At 50.2% G+C, this 24,681-nt stretch overlaps 1 protein-coding gene across 1 annotated transcript in view; it reads left to right on the forward strand.

Annotated features, from left to right (window-relative positions):
* LOC133344936 (thrombospondin type-1 domain-containing protein 7B-like) overlaps nucleotides 1-24,681 on the forward strand; it is a 381,310-nt gene that overhangs the window by 211,177 nt on the left and 145,452 nt on the right. Inside the window, 1 exon segment of the mRNA XM_061555265.1 lies at nucleotides 4,683-4,892. Within this exon segment, the coding sequence (XP_061411249.1) occupies nucleotides 4,683-4,892 (210 nt within the window).

Raw genomic sequence — 24,681 nt, forward strand, 5'->3', positions numbered from 1 at the left:
TGTTTGTCGTGGTCAAATCTTGTAATCAAAATTTCGTCCACTTCCCGTTGTCCAATCAATTCCACATTTTACACACGTACCCAGATCCGGTGACAAAGCATGCCTGTATCAATTAATACATTAATTCGCTACTTTAAAGCAATTTACATTTAGTATGGACGCCTTATTATTTATACATATATTTGTGTAGGTCAAAAACGCAGCGGTCCCTAAACTGTGGAATCGTCTCGTACAAAAAGCAGGCACCGCATGTCTCAGGCGCCATTGACGTTCTTCTCGACCGTGAGTTAAACGAAGTTGTTAATGAAACCGTTGTTTTAAAAATAAACTTTTAAAAAGAGTTTATTATAATGTGTCGTGCCATTGTTCGGCGGTATGGTTATCACCATTGATTCTTACCTGCAGTAGCAGACATGTGCCAACAGAGGGTGGTAGACAGGATAGGTGGGATGAGTCGGGCCGTTGGGCCTCCAACAGGACAAACTGGACCCCAGACCCCAAGAGGGGGACTCGGGGGGGATGCTGTTACATTCCAGGGCCCCCTAGAGAGTTCGAGAAGGAAGGTGTGGTTAGGGGCGGAGAGACTCTGGAACGGGTATAGAAGCCGGACCTCTGAACGGGTCCGTCAGTCATCCACCTGAAGACCTGAAGATATGGAGATCTGAAGAAGCACTCTGAAGACCTGAAGCGAAGAGCCCAAAGGGCAGAACCCGAACTCCTGGCTAGGGTCAGGTTCAAAGCTTACCAGTCTAGGGTAGAGCTATAACCAGAGTGAAGGCACATTAGTCCGGAGGGGCTACCTCCTTAGGGTATAGGGCAGGGGTCTGCAACCTTTAAGACATAAAGAGCCACTTGGACCCGTTTCCGAAGGAAAAAATAAACTGGGAGCCGCAAAACCATTGCGACATTTAAAACAAATATAACACTGCATATATTGTTTCTTACCTTATTGCTATATACAGGATCGTGCAGTCAGCTGTCAATCTGAATTAAAAAAAGGACTTTTTCACTTAACAATGTAAAATATATTTTTGCAAATTAATAGCTAAATTACCTGGTTAATGGGATTTTTGCTCCTGAACCTCAGTGCACAGTGTCTGCACATCAGGGCTGTAAGACGTCACCTTCATTTTCACACAGGCTTGCAAGCTGTCATCTGAGGCGTGATCGATGTTTGTTTTTAATATAGTTCATGTTGGAGAAGACCTGCTCACATACATATGTGGAGCCGAAGATCGACAGGACTCCAAATGCATACTTTTTCATGTTTATATAAGTGTTGGGGATGGCATTCCATGTTTCGAATACAAGTTTGTCCTGTTTGGGAAGGTTTTCAATATCACTCCATTTATGATTCTGAGCCAGAATGGCCTTCTGACGGGCAACATCCTCAAGAGTAGCGGTCAAGCATTTGAACTTGGACACCCATATATCTTTGTCGGCTATATCGGCCAGTTCCATCTCAAGATCAGGTTGACTTACACCTGCAAATGCAGTCATATTCAATAGGGATGGATCGATCGCCAGGGGAGTGACAGGGAAGGATAATGTCGTTTTTTCCTCTCTGAACTCACAGAATCGTTTTCCAAACGAACTTTGCATTGCAGTGATTGCAGACTTGAAATATTCCAAATTTATCGTATCATGACTTTGTTTGAACTCTCTCAAAGAGGGAAAGTGAGACAGTGTACCTCTCTGTAAATCTTTGACAAACACTGTCAACTTGCTTGCGCTCGAATGCCAAAACCTCCTCCAGCATGTGCAGGGCTGTGCCTCCTTTCCTCTGAAGGGTTGTATTTAGCGTGTTTAGATGTGCTGTCATGTCTACCAGGTGTCACAGTGCGCCTCCTCCCCTCGCTAGCATCCGCCCCGGAGCCGCGGTCAAGGTTCAAAAGAGCCGCATGCGGCTCCGGAGCCGCAGGTTGCCGACCCCTGGTATAGGGTATAAGGAGCCATTACCCCTTTGTGTTATGCACCCTTAGTTATAATAAACGTGTTGCCTCCAGAAAGTCTCGCGCTCCCTGTTTACCCACTACATATGCATGTCAACCAGACAATTGAATTTGGCCTGCACGTTCCATATACTATGTACTGCATGCAGAATTACATTCTATTGTGTAGTATATATGTTGATACTGATCTACACACAAACAACAAAGTCACATTTGCTCCATTGTCAACATTTTTGGTTACGTTGTTGGCCCTGTGCTAATCGTGAACATTCCACATAATGGCAGAGGTCAGTTTTGCCCATACAATGACCACCACAAAGTAATACATTACTCCATGTATGCAATACATGCACTCTAACACGTGTGTATTATGAATCAACTTGTTTCCCTCTTCACTAGAAGTTACGTTTGATGGTGACAACGCATGGCAATGTGGGCACAGGACATGTGATTGTGGTAGGGACGTAATTAATATGTTTGTGATGCAAATAACCTTGGCTCTAAAAGGAAAACAAACAGTGCCTACCACTTAGTTCCAACGCTAAATGTTCTCAGGGAACATGTTCTCAGGGAACATTTAACAATTTGTAAATTGCGCCCTTTGTCTTGACATCTGAATTTTCATTTATCTTACTGCTTTGCTGAAGTTATTGAAGATGGTGTGTATGTATGCATGAAATACTTTCGGTTTTGTTCCTCTCAAACTAAGGTACAAATTTATGAAAGAAAACATTGGGCTTCAGTGTTATCAAATGTGCTTCCTGAGAAGAGTGACAGCTATATATTGTATTGACCTTTCAGAATTTGAATTTCAATCCCATCATGTAGCAGTTGGAAATATCATCCTTTGAAATATTATTGTAGATGTACGTATGTGGAGAGTGGTGCTATCGTGGTTAATGTCATTTATAAAGATTGGCAGCCATGATTAATCCACTGCTGGTTGAAGGCCTCCCTAAGCTGTTGCCATCTCTCATGATGTTCCTTGTTAAAATGCTGGTGGTAAAAAGTTTGTTTCCTGAGCATGACTTCATAACAATTATAATAGCAATGGCAATTTCCACCTGAATATGACTTGGGACTCTTCATTCATCAACTCAGGCTGTGTAAAATGGGTAACTTATGTGGTGTGGCCAAAGTGAGCACTGGAGCTACAAATGCAATCAGGTGTACTTGGTGTCAACCACACTATTGCCTTGTATTTCATGTCAGCTTTAATCGGTGCTTACTCACAGCACCTGCCTATTGAGTCTCTTTGGCCAAATCTGGGTTCTTTATCTGCCTCAAAATAATTATGTTTTTCTTTTGCCATAGAGCTATCCAAAGATAATGTGTAACAGATATGGTATTTTAGCAGTATATCACCCATTGTGTTATTTATCATTTGTGGGAAATCAAATATACTGCATGAATAATGCACGCACATACACATGCATATGTTGATTTAGTGCCAAAACATGTAATCTTTGCTAGTTCAGTTAGAATACACAACAAGGCCAAGCCCCATGTAACAGATTATTCCACTGTCAATGTGTGTGTTTATGGATTGGTGGGTTTATTAAGTTGCAACAAACTATAACTCTGGGAAGCAGCATGCTGTACGCGTCAAAGGAAATGCTACAACGCATACACATGTAAGCGCAGCTTACAGGTCATTTCATGTGTTTTATAGGGGAAATTATATTCTGCGGTATAATGATTTCCCCCAAGCAGTACACAACTGCTCGCAAAGATTTTAGTGTATGGTATGCTCTAAATGCACTGAAGACTGGCTCCGCATTGCTACAATGGGTATCTTTCTTCTGAAAATCTTACTTTGAAGCTTCTCTAACATCCCTGCAAGTGAATGCTCAAATTCATTTTACATTTAAAATCCAGTACGATTCATTAGCAAAGCAGGAAGCTTATCTCACAATTCAATGAATTGTCAGAATTAATTGTGAGTTTTTGCGTGCATGTGTTATTGTGTTAATATATATGTGTGTGTATGTATGTATTTTTGTTTCTGTGCGTACATTCATGTGTGTCTGTGTGTGCGGCGGGGAGCGGTAGTGTCGTGTTTAGTGCGCTGCACTACGAACCTGGCGACCTGGGTTCGATTCCCGCTCACAGCCAACACCAGTGAGGCCTTCATACAGCAGCGGATTCGCAAAAGGCTGCAAATAAAAAAAAACTAAAATTAGTAGACATCGAAGATGTTCTGATAGCGCTTTCCAGTGATGTTAGCCAAAAATCTATTCAATTCGTTGGGCTCATAGCTAGCACGCTAAACACTATAACGCTGCTCCCCATATCTGTGTACGTGTGTGTGTGTATACGTGCATAGTAGGGAGCGGTAGTGTAGCGTTTACCGTATTGTGCTATGAACCCGTTGACCCGAGTTCGGTTCCTGCTTATGGTTAACACCAGTGACGATTATCTGAACCAGTCTCGGGCCTCCCTTAGGTCCACTCAGCCTCAAAGGAATACTTAGTAAAGTGTGTAAACTTCGCCACAAGAGAGACAATGGCAGCCGGGCATGGTGTTGGCCACCCACCCCTTCGTGTGACGTGGCGGTCTTCATAGGTGCTCGCGAACAGCACTTGCCCCAACAGTCTGCTAAGGTTATACTGGGGATCTTTGTATTTGTGTTTGCACCTGTGTGTGCGTATTCACATATGCGATGCATTTTTGAATTGTGTATTAATATATATGCGTGTGTGCGTGTGTGTGCTCAACGTGCGGTTCCAGGTTTCATGATGCGCACGCGGCGCGTGCTGGGCGGCCCTGTCGGTGCTGGTGGCGCACCCGATGGCTGTCCCCACCTGCTGGAGGCAGTGCCGTGCGAGGGCGCACGCTGTTTCCGCTGGCGCGTGGCCGAGGTCAGCATCTGCATCCCCACCAACACCAAGTGCGGCGCAGGCACCCAGTTCCAGCGCGTCGTGTGCACGGACCAGCGCGGTATGACATGGGCACGGCAACACGTGCGCCAACACTCTAACCGTACACAGCAGTGGCAATAACAACAGTTTACCTTCACAACTAAGTGACGGGGACGTCACCACGATGCTTGTGCCAGGCTACTTGCACTTTTAGGTCATGTGAAGTACTGTACTGTATTGAAAGCTCTTTGGCTGGCAGTTATGGAACTAGGCCCAGGTGGTATGGTTTAATTTACTGAGATAATTAGCCGATGCACAAACTGTGCTCTTCTCCAGATTTGAAGCTTTCATGACTGCAAGGATTCATACTCTTAGGTTTTTTCAGTAAAGTCACGTAGGTAAAACAATAATAATAAAATAAATAATAAAAACTATAGAAACGATAGCATAAATAAATGTATAATTAATTCGCTTTACTGTTTTCTTTTTATTATTAAAAATCTTGTGATTTATTATTTTATTTCTATTAGTATTTCTATTATTTGTTTTTCTATTTATTTATTTCCCTACGTGACTTTACCGAAAAAACCTAAGAGTATGTGCTCTTCTCTACTTTGGCAATAATCGCCACTTGAGAGACATCTGAAAAAGAGCTTTATAGCTCCTAAAATTCCTCCGGTATAAATAAAGATTCTCATTCTGTCAATCATGTACACACTGATACACAAAAGACAAAGGTAACCCATATAGCATGCACAGGCAATGCTGTTCGTGAGCACTTGTGAAGGCTAATACGGCCACATGGGCGGCTGGTGTTTTCACCACCATGCCCGGGCGCCTTTGTCTCCCTAGTGGCGACATTTACACACTGTACCAGGTACTCATTTGAGGCTGAGTCCACCCAGGGGAGGCCCATGACCGGTTAAAATAGTCGTCACTGTTGTTGGCCGTGAGCGTAAATTTAACTCAAGCCACCAGGTTCATCGCGCTGCATGTTAACCACGACACAAATACAAAGACAACAATCCCCTTCATTTCCTATTAGCAGACTGTTGGGACAAGTGCTGTTAGCGAGCACCTTTTAAGGCCAGAATCTTACATGAGGGGGTGGGTAGACAGCACAACGCCCAACTACGTTTGTCTCCCGAGTGGGGATGTTTCCACACTGCACTTGGTACTCATTTGAGGCTGAGTCGACCTAGGAGAGGCCCACGACCAGTTCAGATAATCATCACTTGTGTTGGCCATGAGCGGAAATCGAACCTGGGTCGCCAGGTTTGTAGTATAGTGTGCTAACCGCTACAACGACAAAGATCCCCTGTATAGCCTGTAACTGATGGTTGGGACAAGTGCTGTTAGCGAGTAGCAGCACCTATGAAAGCCGGAACGGCACACAGTGGGTGGGTGGCCAACACCACGGCTGCCCGCCTTTGTCTTCCCAGTGGCGATGTTTACACACTGCACCAGGTACTTATTTGAGGACTGAGTCGACCCAGGGAAGGCCCAGGACTGGTTCAGATAATTGTCACTGGTGTTGGCCGTGAGAGGGAATCAAACTCGGGTCGCCGGGGGTTCGTAGCACAGTGCACTCACCGCTACACTACCGCTCCCCACAACCTATACACTACCGCTAACCGCTACACTACCACGTACACACATACAAATGGATTAGTTTTTTGTGTTCGTCATTGTAACAGTGTCATCATCAATATGCATCGCCGTCATTTGTTTTTCAAGTACATTTTTACATTGCTGGAATTATTTGTTCAAATTATTTTCAATCGTGATATTTTCCACCTTTTATGATTGTCATTCTCTTCTATATTTTGTCTTTGTCGACCTTGTTATCATTGCTGTTTGCAAAAATGAAATGTCTGCGCTTCAACATTTTTGAGGAATTGGACAAATTTTACATCATTACCATTGCTTGGCTTGATCGGTCATGCTGTCAAGTTGATGCGCGCCGTCAGCTTACCACAGAAATTTTGTTATAAAAGGTTAAATAAAGACAGTGACACGGGTACATATATGTACTTACTGCACCTATATCTACATGAGAAACGTGCTGGCAAGTGTTTGCAGCTGTGAAAAGGCAATTCATCATTGGTGCCTGGGACAAATGGGTTGCTTGGTTCAGATGCAGATACTGTACATGCAAGTGGCTCGACCTGCCAGTCATGTTGTTACACTCCGAGTCCTTTCAGCCATATCATATATTCTCTTCCTTGTGCCAGGTGAGATGTTGCAAGCCAGTAATGAAGGGGTGGTTTGCTCGCGCAGAGATATAGTTATCACCTGACCTCTAGGACAACTGGTCACGTGTGTGCAATTCGTTCCCAAGACAGATAAACTTGACTTCAGGTAAAATTCGAATGAGATACACCACGCAAAATAATCAGCAGTGTCATTGTTGGATACACAGCCATTTTTCAAGGGATTCCTTGCAAACTGCAAGGGATACTGACACCAGTGACAATTATCCTCACAAGTCCTGGGCCTCCCCTAGGTCGACTCAGCCTCAAATGAGTATCTGGTGTGTAAACATTGCTATTGGAGAGACAAAGGTGATCGTGCATGGTGTTGGCCACTTCCTCCCTCGTGTACTGTGCTGGCCACAATAGGTGCTCGCTAACAGGACTTGCCCCAAAATTATCTTAAGGATATACGGGGGATCATTGTGTAAAAAAGCACTTCCACAACAACTGTTGACTGGCGTCTTTCTTTATTATATGACTAGACAGCTCCACTCTCTCTCTCTCTCCGGATGGTTCCACTCTCTCCCTCTGCCATGACGCGCGCCCTTTCTGCTCCACCGTCGCCGCGCGTCTCTCCCTCTTGCTCCCTGTCCAATGCTGGCTGACGGCGTGCCGGGAGGAGAGACGGCATCGCTGGAAGGACCACCACGTGGCCGGTGGCGAGTAGAGGGTGGCGATGACGCAGTCCGGACTCCAGGCTTCCCACAATCGACCTCGCATCCTCTCACTGCCTCCCCTTATATTCCTCTCAGCGGAGCAAGCTCCGCCTTCGGACACGCCCCCTCGTAGAACCTTCTCGACTGTCCTCGCACGTACTCTCTAGCTCCGCCCGTCACCTTTGGCCCAGATGGATCCCACACTTCTCATTGGGTATTAGTTACCCAGTGGTGGCTTATGCAGATACCCCTCGTCGTCTCCTAGATGGCGCTTTCTCATTACATCACCCCCCCCATGATGAAAAGACTAGCCGTCCCGGCTAGGAATGAACCCGAACAAATAATGGTAGGAGTGACATAACCCTCGTGGCAACAAGCACAGGTACATACATAACAAAAACGACTACATGAACAACAATGAACGTAAGAACAAGGATGTAAGGCGAATATCCACCACAGGCAGGGGCACATGTGGAACGTTAACAAAATCGGGACGTCTCTGAATGGGTCCGCGACACCGGACCATCCATGACATTCGTATTCAGCCCTGCATGGGTTGGCTCAGCAGGAGGCAGGACGGTCAGCGGAAGGGTGGTAGAGTCCGTTGCTGCGGGGCTAGATCGGGTGGGGTCGTCGTCCGCAGCAGCAGTCAATGGCTCGGGTACTGTGGGCGTTAAAATAGAATCCCACGGGGGATTAATCTGCAACCGCTCCGGCTCGTCGGACACATCATATCCCGGCAGGTCAATTTTTAGGGATGACGAAGCAACACGCGGAGGAATGAACGGTTTCAACCGAGATGGGTGAACGAACCAACGACAAAGACCCGCCCGAATGCGTACACACTATGGATGCCTAACCTAAACCACTTGAACAGGACCATGCCACAGCCTGTGTAACTTGGGAGAGGTGCCCTCAGGTGCCAACAGACACCCGAGGGAAATGAAGCCAGGCCCGGTCACTGACGGACCACGGCATGTCGCGGCCGGACCTGCGTGCACAACGCTCATTGCGAGCCTGTGTTTTAGAGGTGTTAACCCTAGCCGCCTCCCGCGCCTAAGAAATCTGGCACAGGGAGTCTCGAACATGGTCAGGTATGGTCCGTTTTGTGCCCCAAACAGTCGTGCCTAATTGGGTATCAATGATTTTAAGCTTTCGTGACTGCAGGAATCAAATAAGAACCAAAGAGTATGGGTATCAATGAGTGGCACATTCTCCCTTCCGTACATGAGGAAGCGTGCGGGGCCATTCTATATGCAGCGAGCACGCTCGGCACGTGTAAATCCCATCGGCCTGTTTATCATTGACAGTGTGGCAAAGCATAGCAGTCAGAGTACGATTCAGTCGCTCGACCATCCCGTCGGTCTGAGGATGGTACGGCAACATCCCGATTTTTCTAGTGCCCAAAGTGTCACAGACATCGCGGAGCAATTTAGAAGAGAAATTGCGACCTTGGTCCGTAAGCAATTGTTCCGGGGCACCCTTGTCCATAATGTGCCCATTCACAGCGGCGCACGGCGATGAATGCAAGAGCGGAGATGGTAGAAAAAACTATTTGCGACCGGAGGGCATTTCCAGACAATCCTGATTGACAAGAATCTTAACAGGCATTCTCCCAAGAAAATCAGTGCCCAACAAGCAGGGCACAGCCAAGGACCTCAAAATCAAGACCGGCCCTGACGCAGCGACATCCCCAATCGCAATGTGGGCATCAATCTGGCCAATGATGCCCATGCTACCCCCATTAGCAGCAATGCAAGCATCAAAGGCCAGCAAACTCGTGAAACGGGAATAGACAGAAGCTGAAAATTACATCAGAAATTATTGTAGCGGAAGCCCCCATATCCACTAAGACACGAACATCAATGCCCTGAATGGAGCCAGGTACCGTCGAAGATCCCGCTGCCGCCGGGACCACGTGACGTGGTAGATTTTTCCATTGCGTTATCGAGACAGGCCATCCCTTAGCGACAGTATCCGAATCATGTTACGAACGACCCTGCTCAGTGATATGAGATGCCTGAGGTGACAAATTAGGTCGGGTGTCCGACATGTGCCGACTCGCCTGCATAGGAAGATGTTGGGCCGTCGGAGAAGGAGTTGGAGCCGGAGCAGCAGGCAGAGTCGGAGAACGAGGGCGACTCCGGCAATCCCACGCGAAGTGGCCCAACCGGCCACACCTGAAGCATGGACCGTAGAACCCCCGGCGATGTTGAATGTTACCCCGTCGTCGATTCCAACGAAACCAACAGGACACGTTACTGGATAAAGTGGGGCCAGGGGCCCCAGGGGGGTCACGTGGTTGGGGGCTCGGGCCATCCCGAAGGATTGGGAAGGGGGCTGTGGCCTGGGGCGGAGCCAGCCACGCCGGAGTGGTTATAATCGGGGTGGGGACGGAGAGTTGGGCTGTTCTGTGCTGTTCTGTGCTGTTCTGCTGGGTCATCTTTGGGATGAAGCTCTCCAGTCTCCGCTAGTGGACTAGGCAGCGTCTTGGGCTGTCCTGGTCCAGTGATGTAGTACCCCCATGGGTTAGCTAAGTTAGGAACAGTGGCTACCACCTTAAGTCGTTATGTTAAGTGTTACCTGTTGTGTTAGCTAATAAATAGTGTTGCCTCCAAAGTCCAGTGTGCACCTGAATTCAACCCACTACACCTTTATAAACAGTTTGCCTTCAGAGGCTAATCTCCCTGTTCCTGATGACGAGCGCTTGTATTGCGATCGAAACGTCGTGATATTTTGAATCACTTGTTTTTTTAATTATTTTTTCTATCTACGTGACTTTACTGAAAGAACAATAGAATATTAATTCCTGCAGTCACGAAAGTTTTAAGTCAAAATATAATCTATTAGCGGTAAGTACCCGGCATTGCCCGGGTAAAAAGGCAGACACACACATGTAGTTACACACGCAAATCGACTCACACACAGAGTTACACATACATACATACATAGACTGAACAACAACTGCCATTCGCCACTAAGTGGCGGTGACGTCACCACAACGTTTGTGCCAGGCTATGTGCACCTTGAGGCCACGTGAAGTGTCGAACGCCCGCTGGCAGGAAGTCACGGGGCAGACCCAGATGGTACAGTTCGACTGAGACGACTGGCTGATGCACCACCTGTGCCCCCTACTGTGGCAACTTGCTGTGCTTTAGCCACCCGGCGCTCCACTCATTGTTGTGATCATTGCTCCTCCACCCAAAATATCCAGGCAGTTGCTTAGTTTTGGTGGGGTTGAGGATAAGGCACCACCTCTTGGTGGCAAGCTCCAGGTTCAGCAGCAGCACCTTGAACTCCTCCTAGTGAGCAGCAATTACCAGATCAACGGCATAGCGTGGTTGAGCAATAGGGAGCCATCCCTTGACCACACTCGGGCATCGATCAGCCTCCCATTGTATCTGTACCGGATGGTAATTCCTCCGAATTACATGGTAAAAATATACGTAAAATAATGTGGGAGCCAGACATCCCTGTTGCACCCGAAGTTGTAAAGGGAATGGCTCTGACTCACGGCCATGTAGTTTGACGTGGGGCCGCTCACCAATTTATACCTGGCATCAAGTATAATGTTTATAGAAGCATAGAACTTCCCTACATTATTCTAACCGGAGGTTTTTGTTTCCATACTCTGGCAAGATGGCTCACAGTCACACCCAAGTTCACCTTTACACCCTCTGCCACCATCAATGACTCGGCACAATAGACTTGCAATGGGATTAATAATCAGGGGCAGTGATGAGCAAATGTGGAGTAAGCTCATTGTTCCCAAGATGGGCAGCAGTGTTTGGAAGCCAACTTGATGTTTGCACATCACTGCCTCTGATTGCTAATCCCAATTTGATTAAACTTCGATAATGTATTGGAGCTGGCTGTGACAAGTGGTGGGGACTACTTGGAGATGAGGTCAGAGGGTGCATGGGAGGATGGAATGAAGGAGGGAGTTGTGGTTGGGTTAACAATGATCAATGAGAGAAGACTGCATGTTTCTTTTGGCCTAATCATGTATTGATGAGTGTCCAATGAACACTGCATCTTCTGTCTTATTGTCACTCCTGTGTGCTCATATTTATTGTAAAGCATAGCATGTGTGCAGAAAAGGTAAGCTGGAAATGGTGTTAGGAGATCCCTGGGCACAAATGTACATGCAGTTCCCTCACAAAATCATGAATACACATGATTATGTTCCTCTGGCATGTATCATTGTTATTGTCGTATTTCATGTAACAATACGGACGATACAGGCAATTGCTGCTATACATGATTCGTTTTCATTGATAATGGGTATATTCTTGGTTCTTTCGGTAAAGTCACGTAGAAGGGAAATAATAAAGTAATTAAAAGAAAATATAATATAATAAAATTCTCACGACGTTTCAGCCACAACGCAAGCAGCCGTCCTCAGGTGAAGAAACAGAGCTGTCGGAAAGACAGCGTCTTAATGAACACTGCTAAGCTTGGCAGCGTATTTTAAGCTGGGTGGGAGGAGGTGTCTTGGTGATATCTATGATACTTATGGCTGTATCTAGATTATGTAGAATGTACAGTATGCGTTTCATATATTACATATGCGGGGCCCGACGTCCACCCCACCACCCTCGCTAGGCAGGTCGGGCGCGATGTCCGCCCCTTGCGCTCCCTCCTCCACCGCGTCGGTTGGCTCCCACCGGACCTCTGCCGACCGAGTGATCGGGCCCCCCGCACTAGCGCCCTCTCTGAAGGACATACTCTTGCTGCTGGCTCGTAGCTACACGGAGTTAAACCACACATCCGTGCACACCACAGCTAATGCAGGGAGGGGAGAGGTACGCACGCGCTCGCACCTGCTGGCGATTACCTCTTAACGCGTGCCCGTGCACACCGCAGCTATCGTTAACACAGGGGACGCGAACACACTCGCAACTGCGGGTGATTATCTCTTAAAGCGCGCACATGCTGTAGCTCTACGTTCACTCTCGCCGCGCGTTCCTCCATGCAGTCGCTCCACACACAAATCACAGACACCACGCCTATGCTCTGTACTAACTTTTATTCTCGGCACAAACGCCGCACTCCCCGGGGGGAAATATTTTGCGAGAAGAGCCTAGTCTACTGCTGCCCAAGTCCCCAGATACTCAAACGCCCTACCACGTACCTCGTAGCTGAATTCACGGCGTCACCCGGACGCTGTGAGAGTCGGAGGGAGGAGGACGAAAATAACGTTGCCTATCACTGCCTCGTGGCGGCACTCGCTGGCGTCACACGGATGCTACGAGCGGCTCGAGAAGGCAGGACGGCAGGGAGCGTTTCTTGGTGGCCAAAAGGTTGAAGAAATATCTCTTTTGAACGACCCCAGGCTCCCCTTTTATCTCCCTGACTTAAAAAGCCCGGGGTAACGTTGTACCGCGCGGCCAATTGTGCGCCTACCTGTGATTACCGCCCGTTTTTTCCCCCTTACATGTGAAGTATTGGAATTGACGGCAGGAACTTCTTGACGGGTAACACTTTTATTAAATCTTTACGTTCACAATACAACGTGTGGTCTCCTTTCTTCCGACTACACACTCCACTTAACTCGTGTAGACTCTATGGTTCTGACTACACCCAATACACTTGACTCGTGTAGACCCTATGCCTCTGGCTACACACAATACACTTGACTCGTGTAGACCCTATGCCTCTGGCTACACACAATACACTTGACTCGTGTAGACCCTATGCCTCTGGCTACACACAATACATTCGGCTCGTGTAGACTCTATGCCTATGGCTACACACACTACACTCGCCTCTGGGTTACACAGAGTCCCGGTCCCGTTAGGACAGCGGGACTAGGTACCGCAGGGCCCTAGGTCTTCATCCCCGTCTTCATTCTTCGCTGGTTACATACTGCCCTTACGCCTGTGTGCATCCCCTTTTATAGCCCCTGCTCACGAGAGACGGAGCTGATCCGGACGTCGACGTGAGCATCGTTCCCTAGTGAACCAATCACGACGCACTCTCTCTACGATCCGTTTTCCCAGCGCGTGTTAACACTCCTCTACCAATCACACCGCGCTGCCACCCGATCACTCCCTCTCAGCGCGTCACGGGCCCACAGCCAATCAGTACCCCGTAACCCACGACCCCGCGCTGACCCCTGATCCTCCACCGTCAGCGCGCGTCACCACCTACACAGCCAATCATTACGCGCTGGCATACGATCCCTAATCCCAGCGCGTATCACCTCTACATCACCCCCTCCCACATAGCTTGCAGCCGGCCCGGCTGTTAACCAACAACACAACCTAACGTCAACGCAGTAATAAAGAAACTCCACCTCCCAGTGTGCCCCGTAACGCAACAACAACAACACAACACTTAAATATGAAGCAATATACAGCCCGACGAACAACACAATAAGAGCGAACACCCGAAAACGAACGCGCCACGTGTCTCTGTGACTAAACGCAGTGCCGAGGCGCTCCGTCTGCCACGACTCCTCACATGGTAGGTCACACAAAGTAGCGCGACCTAGCGCGAGTCCATCTGGCCGGTCCGTCGTATGGGACGGGACGCTGGCATACGTCCGGTGGCTCCGGCAGCTCTAGACGGCGCGGATCGGGCCTGGAAGGACCGGCCCCGCCGCGAAGATCCGGCCGCCGGTGGTCGGCAGCTGTCAGTTCCGAGACACCGGGGTTTGCAGGGATGACTTGGGGCCTTGTTCGTCGTCCAGCCGAGGTCCCATGGCGCGCTGACGTGGGGCGCGGCAACCGGAGGCCACGTGTCCCCGGAGGCCGCAGTTATAGCACGTGATGACAGTCGTCGGAGATCTCGGTTGCTCCAGCTTGCGGGCTGCTCGCAGAGGCGAACGGCCCCCCGACCTCCAGTCCCCCGGTCGTTCCGCGATGAACGCCTCCTCTCGTGGGCTGACGACTTGGGGCACGGTGACTACGGGGCCCGGAGCTGAGGCCACGGCAGCGTTGCAGACGACCCCCTGTTTACGTTGAAGGACCTTGTGCGCTTGTATGCTCGTAGCGACCCGTAAGGAAGAAATATCGGTCTCGTCGGCCGTGTTGATGGGGACCCCCAGGTCCTGCGCCAACTTGAGCAGTTGCTCCAAAACCATCGCATCTTGGCCCTCCTCGTCCATACGAGGGAACGCGGCGTCGGCGAGAGCAAGCAACGCCGTGCGGTAGGCGAGCACAGTCTCCGTGTCCGCCTTCCGTCTTGCATAAAAATGATGGCGGCACGCCGAGGGAGGACCATAGACCTTGGCCATGAGAGCCAGCGCATCCTTGAGCGTGGAGCGGTCCGACCTGCGTGCGGACGTGAAGGCCGCGAGCGCGTTGTCGTCCAGCATGGCAGGCAGTGCCCGCAGTGCCGTAGCGTCGGACCAGGCGGACATCTCCTGATGCGCCAAAAACCTGCGCTGAAATTGGCTCCAATCCCCGCTTTCCGCCTTGAAGGCTGACAACGTGGGAAGGCGCTGTTGAAAGATGAAGTCGTCCTCCTCCTCGTGCTTCCTCTCCGCCGCCCCGTCGGTGTGTAAGATGGCGGCCCCAGTGGCGGGTGTCTGATGGCGGTCCGCAGCGCGCGTTGGTGACGTAAGCGGGCGCGCTTGGAGAACCGCTGCCACGTGGTGATGGCCGTTCCCGCCAAAAGTCGGAGCAGATGAAATGGCGGGAATCGCCAAGTCGTTTTGGCGGGAATCCGCGGGGCGACCCTGCAGAACGTCCGCCGCCGTCCCCGCTCCTCCCGACGAGCTGATCTCCGCCAGGATGGAGGCGGCGGCGAGCAGCAGCTCCGCCAGGCGGGAGTGCGCCTCGCGAAGCACGGCGTCGGTCCCCCGTCGCTCGTCCGGCGCCGTCGGCGGATCCTGCAGTGTGGGCAATTCCTCGTCCTCTCCCCCCGATGCCAGCTGGCCCGGGTCGTCGAGGTTGTCCCCGCGGTCAATCCCGTGGATCCGACGGGTCTTCCTTGTCTCCATGCTTGGAAGACCGTTTCACTTCTGACGCCAGTTGAAGTATTGGAATTGACGGCAGGAACTTCTTGACGGGTAACACACTTTTATTAAATCTTTACGTTCACAATACAACGTGTGGTCTCCTTTCTTCCGACTACACACTCCACTTAACTCGTGTAGACTCTATGGTTCTGACTACACCCAATACACTTGACTCGTGTAGACCCTATGCCTCTGGCTACACACAATACACTTGACTCGTGTAGACCCTATGCCTCTGGCTACACACAATACACTTGACTCGTGTAGACCCTATGCCTCTGGCTACACACAATACATTCGGCTCGTGTAGACTCTATGCCTATGGCTACACACACTACACTCGCCTCTGGGTTACACAGAGTCCCGGTCCTGTTAGGACAGCGGGACTAGGTACCGCAGGGCCCTAGGTCTTCATCCCCGTCTTCATTCTTCGCTGGTTACATACTGCCCTTACGCCTGTGTGCATCCCCTTTTATAGCCCCTGCTCACGAGAGACGGAGCTGATCCGGACGTCGACGTGAGCATCGTTCCCTAGTGAACCAATCACGACGCACTCTCTCTACGATCCGTTTTCCCAGCGCGTGTTAACACTCCTCTACCAATCACACCGCGCTGCCACCCGATCACTCCCTCTCAGCGCGTCACGGGCCCACAGCCAATCAGTACCCCGTAACCCACGACCCCGCGCTGACCCCTGATCCTCCACCGTCAGCGCGCGTCACCACCTATACAGCCAATCATTACGCGCTGGCATACGATCCCTAATCCCAGCGCGTATCACCTCTACACATGTAACACTGCGGCGGGTGCTTCTGCGACCATTGTCTCTCCGTCTGTACTCGTTAACTTATTACTCACCCTTGTTAGTCCGGAAGGACGCCCGACTGGTGAATACACACCCTGCGCGTGTGTATTCGGTATGGGGGTCAGGGGAGGTCATGGCACTGCGATCCCCTCATCTCATGGTCTGCCCTTCTCGTTTAATATTCCACCCCAGCCCCTCCCGATGTCGTGAATGACTCATTGCGGCTGGCCCGGTGAACCTTTTTTGCACCCATACAATATTAAGCCAACTCAGGGGCACCGCAATGTAACCGGTCCTGCGAGGGTCGGCCAATCTCCTGGCACCGGGAAACCATGAGACTTTCCTCCTAGGCACCCTTCGGATTAAAACCCGTTGTGCCAGGCAATCCCCCACCAGGACTCTACGTGTGTGTACGCTGCGTGTGTGTGCTCAGTGTGGGAGCCAGGGGAGGTCGCGGCGCTTGCAGAGTTACTTCGAGGCCGTGGCACCACACATAAACACACCCCGAGTAAACAATTCACTTCAGAGGACATCACACTTTACATGCATTGGTATTATAATAATATACAGCGCTTTGTCAATTCACTGCTGGATGAAGGCATCCCTGTGCTGAGTTAGTTATGGAGGTTGAAATACCATAATTGACCACGTTGGTCAGTGCAGATTGGTGAAGTTGGGGGAGGGGATATAATCGGTTCATGCACCATTCATGAACCGTAGCTGGGAATCGAACTCAGGTCGCTAGGTTCATAGTGAAGTGCGTTAACCACTCTGCACGACCGCTCTCCCACATGCAACGAAACACAGCATTAAATACTATTGCTTACTTCAGCATGAACACCAACCCACACCCAGACCCAATTATTGTATGCGGCGTATACAGCACTGCAGTGTTTACGCTACATTTGATTTCCGGTCGCAATCCATTGCGGCATTTATTGAGAATATCATGGCCAGGCGACAGTGGCTGCAGTTACTTTAATAAGCACTGCTCATGTATGAATATATCATGTGAGATGTGCAGTGGTGGTACCTTTATTTCCACTGTGTTTAATTAGCTGCTCTCCCCATGGCCTGCAGTGCTTGCTTATGAAGCGATAAAATGCTGCATTCACAGTTGGCCAACCATCGTAAATAACCTGTCTCCTCCCTCCTCTCCCTCTCCATTCCCCATCTACTGCTAGATTTTTTTGACTCCGAAAATTAATATACTTTTTATATAAAATTTCAAAAGAAGGTCACCAATGCAATACATAATAGACTGGTATATTTGGTTCTGTTTTTGTTTATCAATCACGCAATATGTTATTGACATTACTTATTTACAAGAGCTCCTTCGGCACCTGAAGTTCCATTATGGACCGGAAAGGGGGCGAGATTTTGACTGTGGCACAGGTACTCACTGAAATACTCTTCTATACAAATTGTGCTTTGTAATCTTGACAGCACATAGGACATATTGTGATTCCCTATAGAAACGACCATGCCACCTAAAGCAAGGATGCTCCTACCTATCAGTGCCAGTGAGCCAGGTATGCTCAATGCTGAAAGTACTGGTTGCTAGGCTACTAAGTCCTTCTAATATGTTTCGGGAATATTGGATCATGATGTTTGCTTTCATTTATTTTTTACTACATACATTATCACATTAGTCTTTTTTTACTTTCAATAATGTCTTGCATTTCCTCATACTTTAAAAGTGTGTATTTATAATGTGTTGAAGTTACTGAGCTTGATAATTCTGTAAGCGCAATTTGTTCATGTGATGCCCTTTATTTAACCAGGTAACACATCCTGAATTATCTGAATGGAGATTTACTTTGTCAAAAATATATATCTTCAGTGTATTAAAAATGTATTCTAGATGTCAGCGAGGATAGACCTTGAATACAAACTTGTTATGGGACACATTTCAATATAAATGTATTGTAACATATGAAAGCATTGAAACCACATTTTTAAACGTTATAAGCTTCACCTGTCGGTAAATCAAATATAAAATGTCAGGAAGCTCTGAGAATATTACTAGATATATTGAAGAAAGTGACATGAGTGATGAAAAATATTGCACAGCTGGTGTCTTTAAACAATGAATGTCATTTAACTATGCGAAATCTAACAAAGTTTTCTGGTATATAAAACATGTGCATAATGCGCCCAAGAGGATATCCACCACAGAGATGGTGAGATGAAGATCAGCTCATGTGTGGGTGCTGGGGTGGATTGTCAATTGTCAATCGCGGACTGTGGGAGATGGCGTCGACTTGGGGAGGTCTGCATCCAGCGCTGAATTGATTTTGGCTGGTGTTGATCTTGTGAGCATCTATTTGAGCACATGTGCAAGTCTGGGTGTGTCTTGAGCATATTCGTGATTTGTGTATGGAGTGTTCGTGGGCTGGTGGTAGTGCATGAAAAAACATGGTAAAAATATCAGTTGCTGGTTTGCCGCACATTTAGAAATGTCAAGGAACAGAAGTAGCAGCTTTACCTTTGTAACTGAGAAAAGGAGATACTGTACCACAGTGGTGCAATGGTTATCACACTTGACTTGCAATCCAGTGTGCACCGATTTGATTCTGTCTCGCGACTTCGCCGTTTGTTCCAAACAATAGAATACATTTCTTAAATCAGTGTATGCATGACTAAAATGAGATTGGAAACAGTTACCGGTTTCTGCCTATCAGAACCAGTTATCTATTCTGAAAACAGCAACTAGTTTACCGGTTATCGTTTAACAATCTGACTACAAACCCAGCAACCTTCATTTGAATTTTGGCCATGAGGAGCATTGGTGGCGAATGGTATCTGATCCTATCCTGAATCTCTAAAACACATCCTTAAAATTAGTACCTGGTGCAATGTGTAAATATCAGCAATGGGGTGACAAAGGTGGTAGGGTGTAGTGCTGGCCCACTCCCTTCTCCTGTGCCGTGCTGGCGTGAATAGGTTCTTGCGAATAGAACATGTTTGTAAGTGTATGTACCAACTGTGCAACCGTGTACTGCGGGCACAATGGGGGGGAGGGGGGGGGTGTAACTGTTGCATCTGGTGTCAGCATCACCTTTGCCACCTGTACCATACTTGCCTTAAAGCTGCTTGTCAAAAGTACTTTCCCTATCCATGGCTAAACAGAGACATTTGCATTTATGAGCATGTGTCGCAATGTCCACCTGCCCTCCCAAAAGACAGGGAATAGCGGCACACATTGTATGCACATGTTTATTGGTGTGCCATGAGCTTTCCTGGCCCGCTTGTGAAGGCCTCATTTATTCATCCCATGTTCTTGTGTCCATATGGCAATTAAATGCCACATCACCTACACAGAAAACCCAGGTGGTGCCGTGCGCTCCTATCCTCGTGCTGCTCGTGCCAGTAAACCCATCACTGGTTCCAGGCTTGGCTGTGAATCTTGTGGGGTTTAATGTATCGGTTACGGCTACTGGTTAGTGGCCATGGCAGCCATGGTAGCCCTATTAAAGAGGAGCAGCTGCAGCGTGTTTATGACAGTATTACGCTGGCAATTGGTTTCAGTGTTATTATACATCCCACCTAAAGAGCTATACTATTAGTTTTTTGAAGATACTGCACATTACATTTTGGAGAAGAATATTATACATTCATGTTTTATTATGTGTCTGAATGTGTGTGGATATATATGTGAAGTAGTAACTCGGCAGGAGACGACTTCACGGGTAGCACACTCTTTATTTTCACCAACTTGTAGTTACACGGATGACTAACACCCTACTTCGTTACACGGGTGACCAACACCCACTTAGCTACACGGGTGACCAACACCCACTCAGCTACACGGGTGACCAACACCCACTCAGCTACACTTCGTTACACGGGTGACCAACACCCACTTAGCTACACGGGTGACCAACACCCACTCAGCTACACGGGTGACCAACACCCACTCAGCTACACGGGTGACCAACACCCACTCAGCTACACGGGTGACTAACACCCACTCAGCTACACGGGTCACTAACACCCACTCAGCTGTACTGACACGGGCTCTTACGCCCTGTAGCCTTCCGGGACACACCCAGCCGGGGTGCCCGTCTCGGCTCTGGGTACCACCGTCCCGACCCACACGGGCGTCGGACTACGGTCCCCCCAGTCTCGGCTCCGAGCCACACAGGGCCCCTACCTCCTCCACCCCGTCTTCGGTCTTCAACTGGTTAACACTGACCACGAGTGCTCTCGCGCGTCCCCCTTTATACCCCTCCTGCGGACGTCGCTGAGAGTACTCACTTATCTGACCAATCACTGCGCACTCGCTACGATCCTCTTTTCCCAGCTTGTGTGAGCGCGCCTCACCACCGGCGCGCGCGTCCATGCCACGCCCACACCGCGTGCCCAACCCCGCGCCCCGTGATCCAACACTCCCGGCGCACGTCAATACCACCACTACATCACCCCCTACCACATAGCTCGCAGCCGACCCGGCTGCTAATAAAACATACAACACCCCTTCACCCCCACGTGTGCCCCGTAACATAACACAAACCCTAACAACACAACATGAACACCGCAATCCGCAAAACCCAGCAACCGCCACACCCGCAACAAGAACAACATGCGCAATCCGGCGAATGGCAACGATACTGTGTATGCGGAAAGAGTAACAATAAAAAAAATTTCTTTAATCATTTTCTCTTCTTTTCTCTCCGACTCATGCAGCGTCCCAATGTCCGAGCGTCCCTTGAACGGGACATTACCCCGGCAGAGGGGGAAGCCGGCAACGAAGTCGGGCTTTAACAAAAAAAGAAATTTTTTTTTTTTTTTTTCATGAAAAGTGTTGCGTCCTTGACCGAGTCCGCCTTGCCGGACCGTCGTACGGCACAGGACGCAGTTGGCCATCCGGCGGCGCCGGCAGTTCAGGAAGGCATGGGCCAGGCATCGGGGCTCCGTGCGAGCCGCGGGGTTCCGGTTCCCGACGGTCAACAGCCGTCAGGTCCGAGACACCTGGGGGTGGGTCAGGTGGAGACACGTGAGGATCAGCCTGCGACACATCCCTCCCCGAGTCGACGGTCACATCACACGCTCGGTCGTCACGGCACAACCCGGGGTCACGCGGCGCCGCGTAGGGTTTCAGTCGGGAGGAGTGCACGTACCAACGGCGTTTTCCCCATTTAATCTGTATACTCTGGGGTCGTGCAACCCGCACAATTTCCACCGGTCCCCTCCATGGTCTCAACAGTTTGGGGGACGTAGCCAATGGTGCGTGTGGACAATGCAGCCAGGCCTTATCGCCCGGTTCCCAATTGTGCGTATGCACCTTCCGTTCACGCAATCGCTCGTTCGCGATCTGCCGAGAGCGTGAATTCAATCTCGCAGCCTCTCGCGCCTCAGCCAATTTGGCGATGTTAAACTTAATGTGGTCTGCCAATTTTGATTTCGCACGTGGCTGTGAAATCCCCAGTTGGACGTCCATGGCCGGATCAGCCTCCCGCCCATACATCAGAAAAAATGGAGAAAACCCCGTCGCCGCATGGGGTGCCATCCGATAGGCCGCTAGTACCCCCGGTACCTGTAAGTCCCAATCCACCTGGTCGTCGCATACCTGTTGGCACAGCATAGACGTAATCGTCCTGTTCAGACGTTCAACCATACCGTCAGTCTGCGGGTGGTACGGGGAGGTACGTACTTTCTTTGTACCCAACAGGTCGCACACCTCGCGCAACAAAACACTCGAAAAGTTTTTCCCTTGATCCGTCAGCAAGCGTTCGGGGGCGCCTTTGTCCAAAACGTAACCTTGGACAAAGGCGTCCGCCACTGCCGCAGCCGACTGGTTGGCGAGTGGCCACGCCATGGGCCAGCGGGTGAAGTACTCTACGCCAACCAGCAGGAACTTATTTCCCCGAGGTGTAGTGGGAAAGGGCCCCAAGATGTCTAGCGCGACCAATTCGTTCGTGCGCGAAACTTGAATGGATTGAAGCGGTGGATTAGCCGCTATTTGTGGCGGTTTTCTTTTAGCGCACCCTACACACCCCTTAAGAATGTTCGCCACGTCACTGCCCATCCCAGGCCAATAGTAGTCTCGCTGAATGAGGGCGAGCGTTTTATGAAACCCCAGATGCATGAGTCGTTCATGGGCAGCCAGGACGACCTTACCCCGTACAGCAACCGGCACCACAAGCATGTGACGCCGGGACATGGAGTCCCACTTCATCAAGAGGCCCTGTCTGCACACCCAGGAACCGACCCGCGTTTCCCCGCCCTCGGGAACGTTAACCTTCCGACGTAGCGCGAGTAGGGAGCTGTCGGCCATTTGCAGACGGCCCCACTCGATGAGAGGCAATGCTAACAGCGAGTCCCTCCCCGTGGGGGCGTCGACCCCCGTAGTATCCGTGGCGGCTAGCACCACTTCCGCGGGGACATCGACAGAAGGTTTACACCGCGCCGATCCCAACTGACATGCGCATTCCGTACGCGTCGGCAACCGTGACAATGCATCCGCGTTCGAGTGGCGCAACCCCTTGCGGTAAATCGTCGTGAATTGGTAGTCCTGAAGGACCTCCAACCATCGGGACAATTGACCGGATGGCTGCGCCACCCGCATAGCGTATTGGAGAGCCGCATGGTCCGTGCGAACCGTAAAGTGACGGCCATACAGATACGGCCTGAATTGCTGTATAAAAAACACAATCGCCAGCAATTCACGCCGTGTCACGCAGTAGCGTTGTTCCGCGGGGGACAGAACCCTGCTACCGTAGGCGACCACCCGTTCGACCCCCCCGACCACCTGTGAGAGCACTCCCCCGATACCCGTGTTACTGGCATCCGTGTCGAGCACAAACGGTTGCGTGAAATCGGGGTAACACAAGGGGGGAGCCTGCACCAAGGCGTCACGAAGGGAGCAGAACGCGGCCTCCTCCTCCGGCCCCCAGTGAAACCGCACCCCTTTAGCCGTCAAGGCGTGCAGGGGCCTGGCTATGGTGGCAAACTGTTTGACAAAACGACGGTAATAGGAGGCAAATCCTATGAAGCTGCGGACTTCAGTAACAGAGGTCGGTGTTGGCCATGAGCCGACGCATTGCGTCTTAGCAGGGTCCGTCGAGATCCCCGAACGGCTAACGATATGGCCCAAATACCTGACCGATTCCCGAAGCAGAAAACATTTAGCCGGTTTAAATTTAAGCTTCGCGGAACGCATCCTGAGAAACACTGCCCTCAGTCGCTGGAGGTGCTCCTCAAAAGTTCGGCTGAAAACGATGATATCATCGAGGTAAATCAAACAGGTGTCCCATTGAAGGCCTGCCAAAACCAATTCCATGAGCCTCTGGAACGTGGCAGGAGCGGAATGTAAACCCATGGGCAATCGGTTGAACTCAAATAGGCCTCCCGGTGTCCGGAAAGCGGTTTTAGGTTTCGATTCGTCATCGAGGGGCAATTGCCAAAATCCCGAAAGCAAATCAAGCGTCGAAAAAAACTGTGCTCCTGCCAAGGCATCCAGCGACTCATCCATCCTGGGGAGCGGATACGCATCGGCCATTGATATTTTGTTTAGGCGGCGGAAATCAACACAGAACCGCAGGGATCCATCCTGTTTTTTAACCAAGACGATAGGAGCACCCCACGGACTGGAAGAGGGCGCAATGATGTCGGCCGCCAACATGTCATTTACTGCCGACTGCACATGCTCCTTCTCGGCTGGACTGAGCCGGAAGGGATTCTGTCGAATAGGGGCCGCGTCCCCAGTCTCTATGTGGTGGCGCAACAGGTCTGTGCAGCCAATGTCGTACTTGTGCCTGCTAAACACGTCAGCGAACTCGAGCAGCAAGCCCCTCAATGCACCCAACTGCACACTGGACAAGGTACTGGACCCGGCACACAACGCGTCCAACCACTCCGTCCCCTCCTCACTTTGGGGATGCGTATCGACATGTGAATCGGCGTGAGCAACGAGCTGTTCCTCGACGGGTAGCGGCGCGGCGTGAGCGAGCACCGTTCCCTGCGTAATCACGGCCGGCCGCGACCCCGTATTCAGGACCACAACGAACGGCTCACTGTCCCCCCTCACCATGGTCTGGGCCACCGCTAAGCCGAGGTCCCCTTTAGCCCTGTTAGACGGCCCCAATAGAACTCCCTGCGCCCCCGCATCCGCCCCCAGGGGTTTTCTCAACCGAAGGGGTACCAACATTTGCGATCCCGGGGGCACCCGTACAGTCCGGGTT

The sequence above is a fragment of the Lethenteron reissneri genome, chromosome 21 (assembly GCF_015708825.2).
Source record: "Lethenteron reissneri isolate LAM-NWPU_2019-01 chromosome 21, ASM1570882v1, whole genome shotgun sequence".
In the NCBI taxonomy this organism is placed as follows: Eukaryota; Metazoa; Chordata; class Hyperoartia; order Petromyzontiformes; family Petromyzontidae; genus Lethenteron; species Lethenteron reissneri.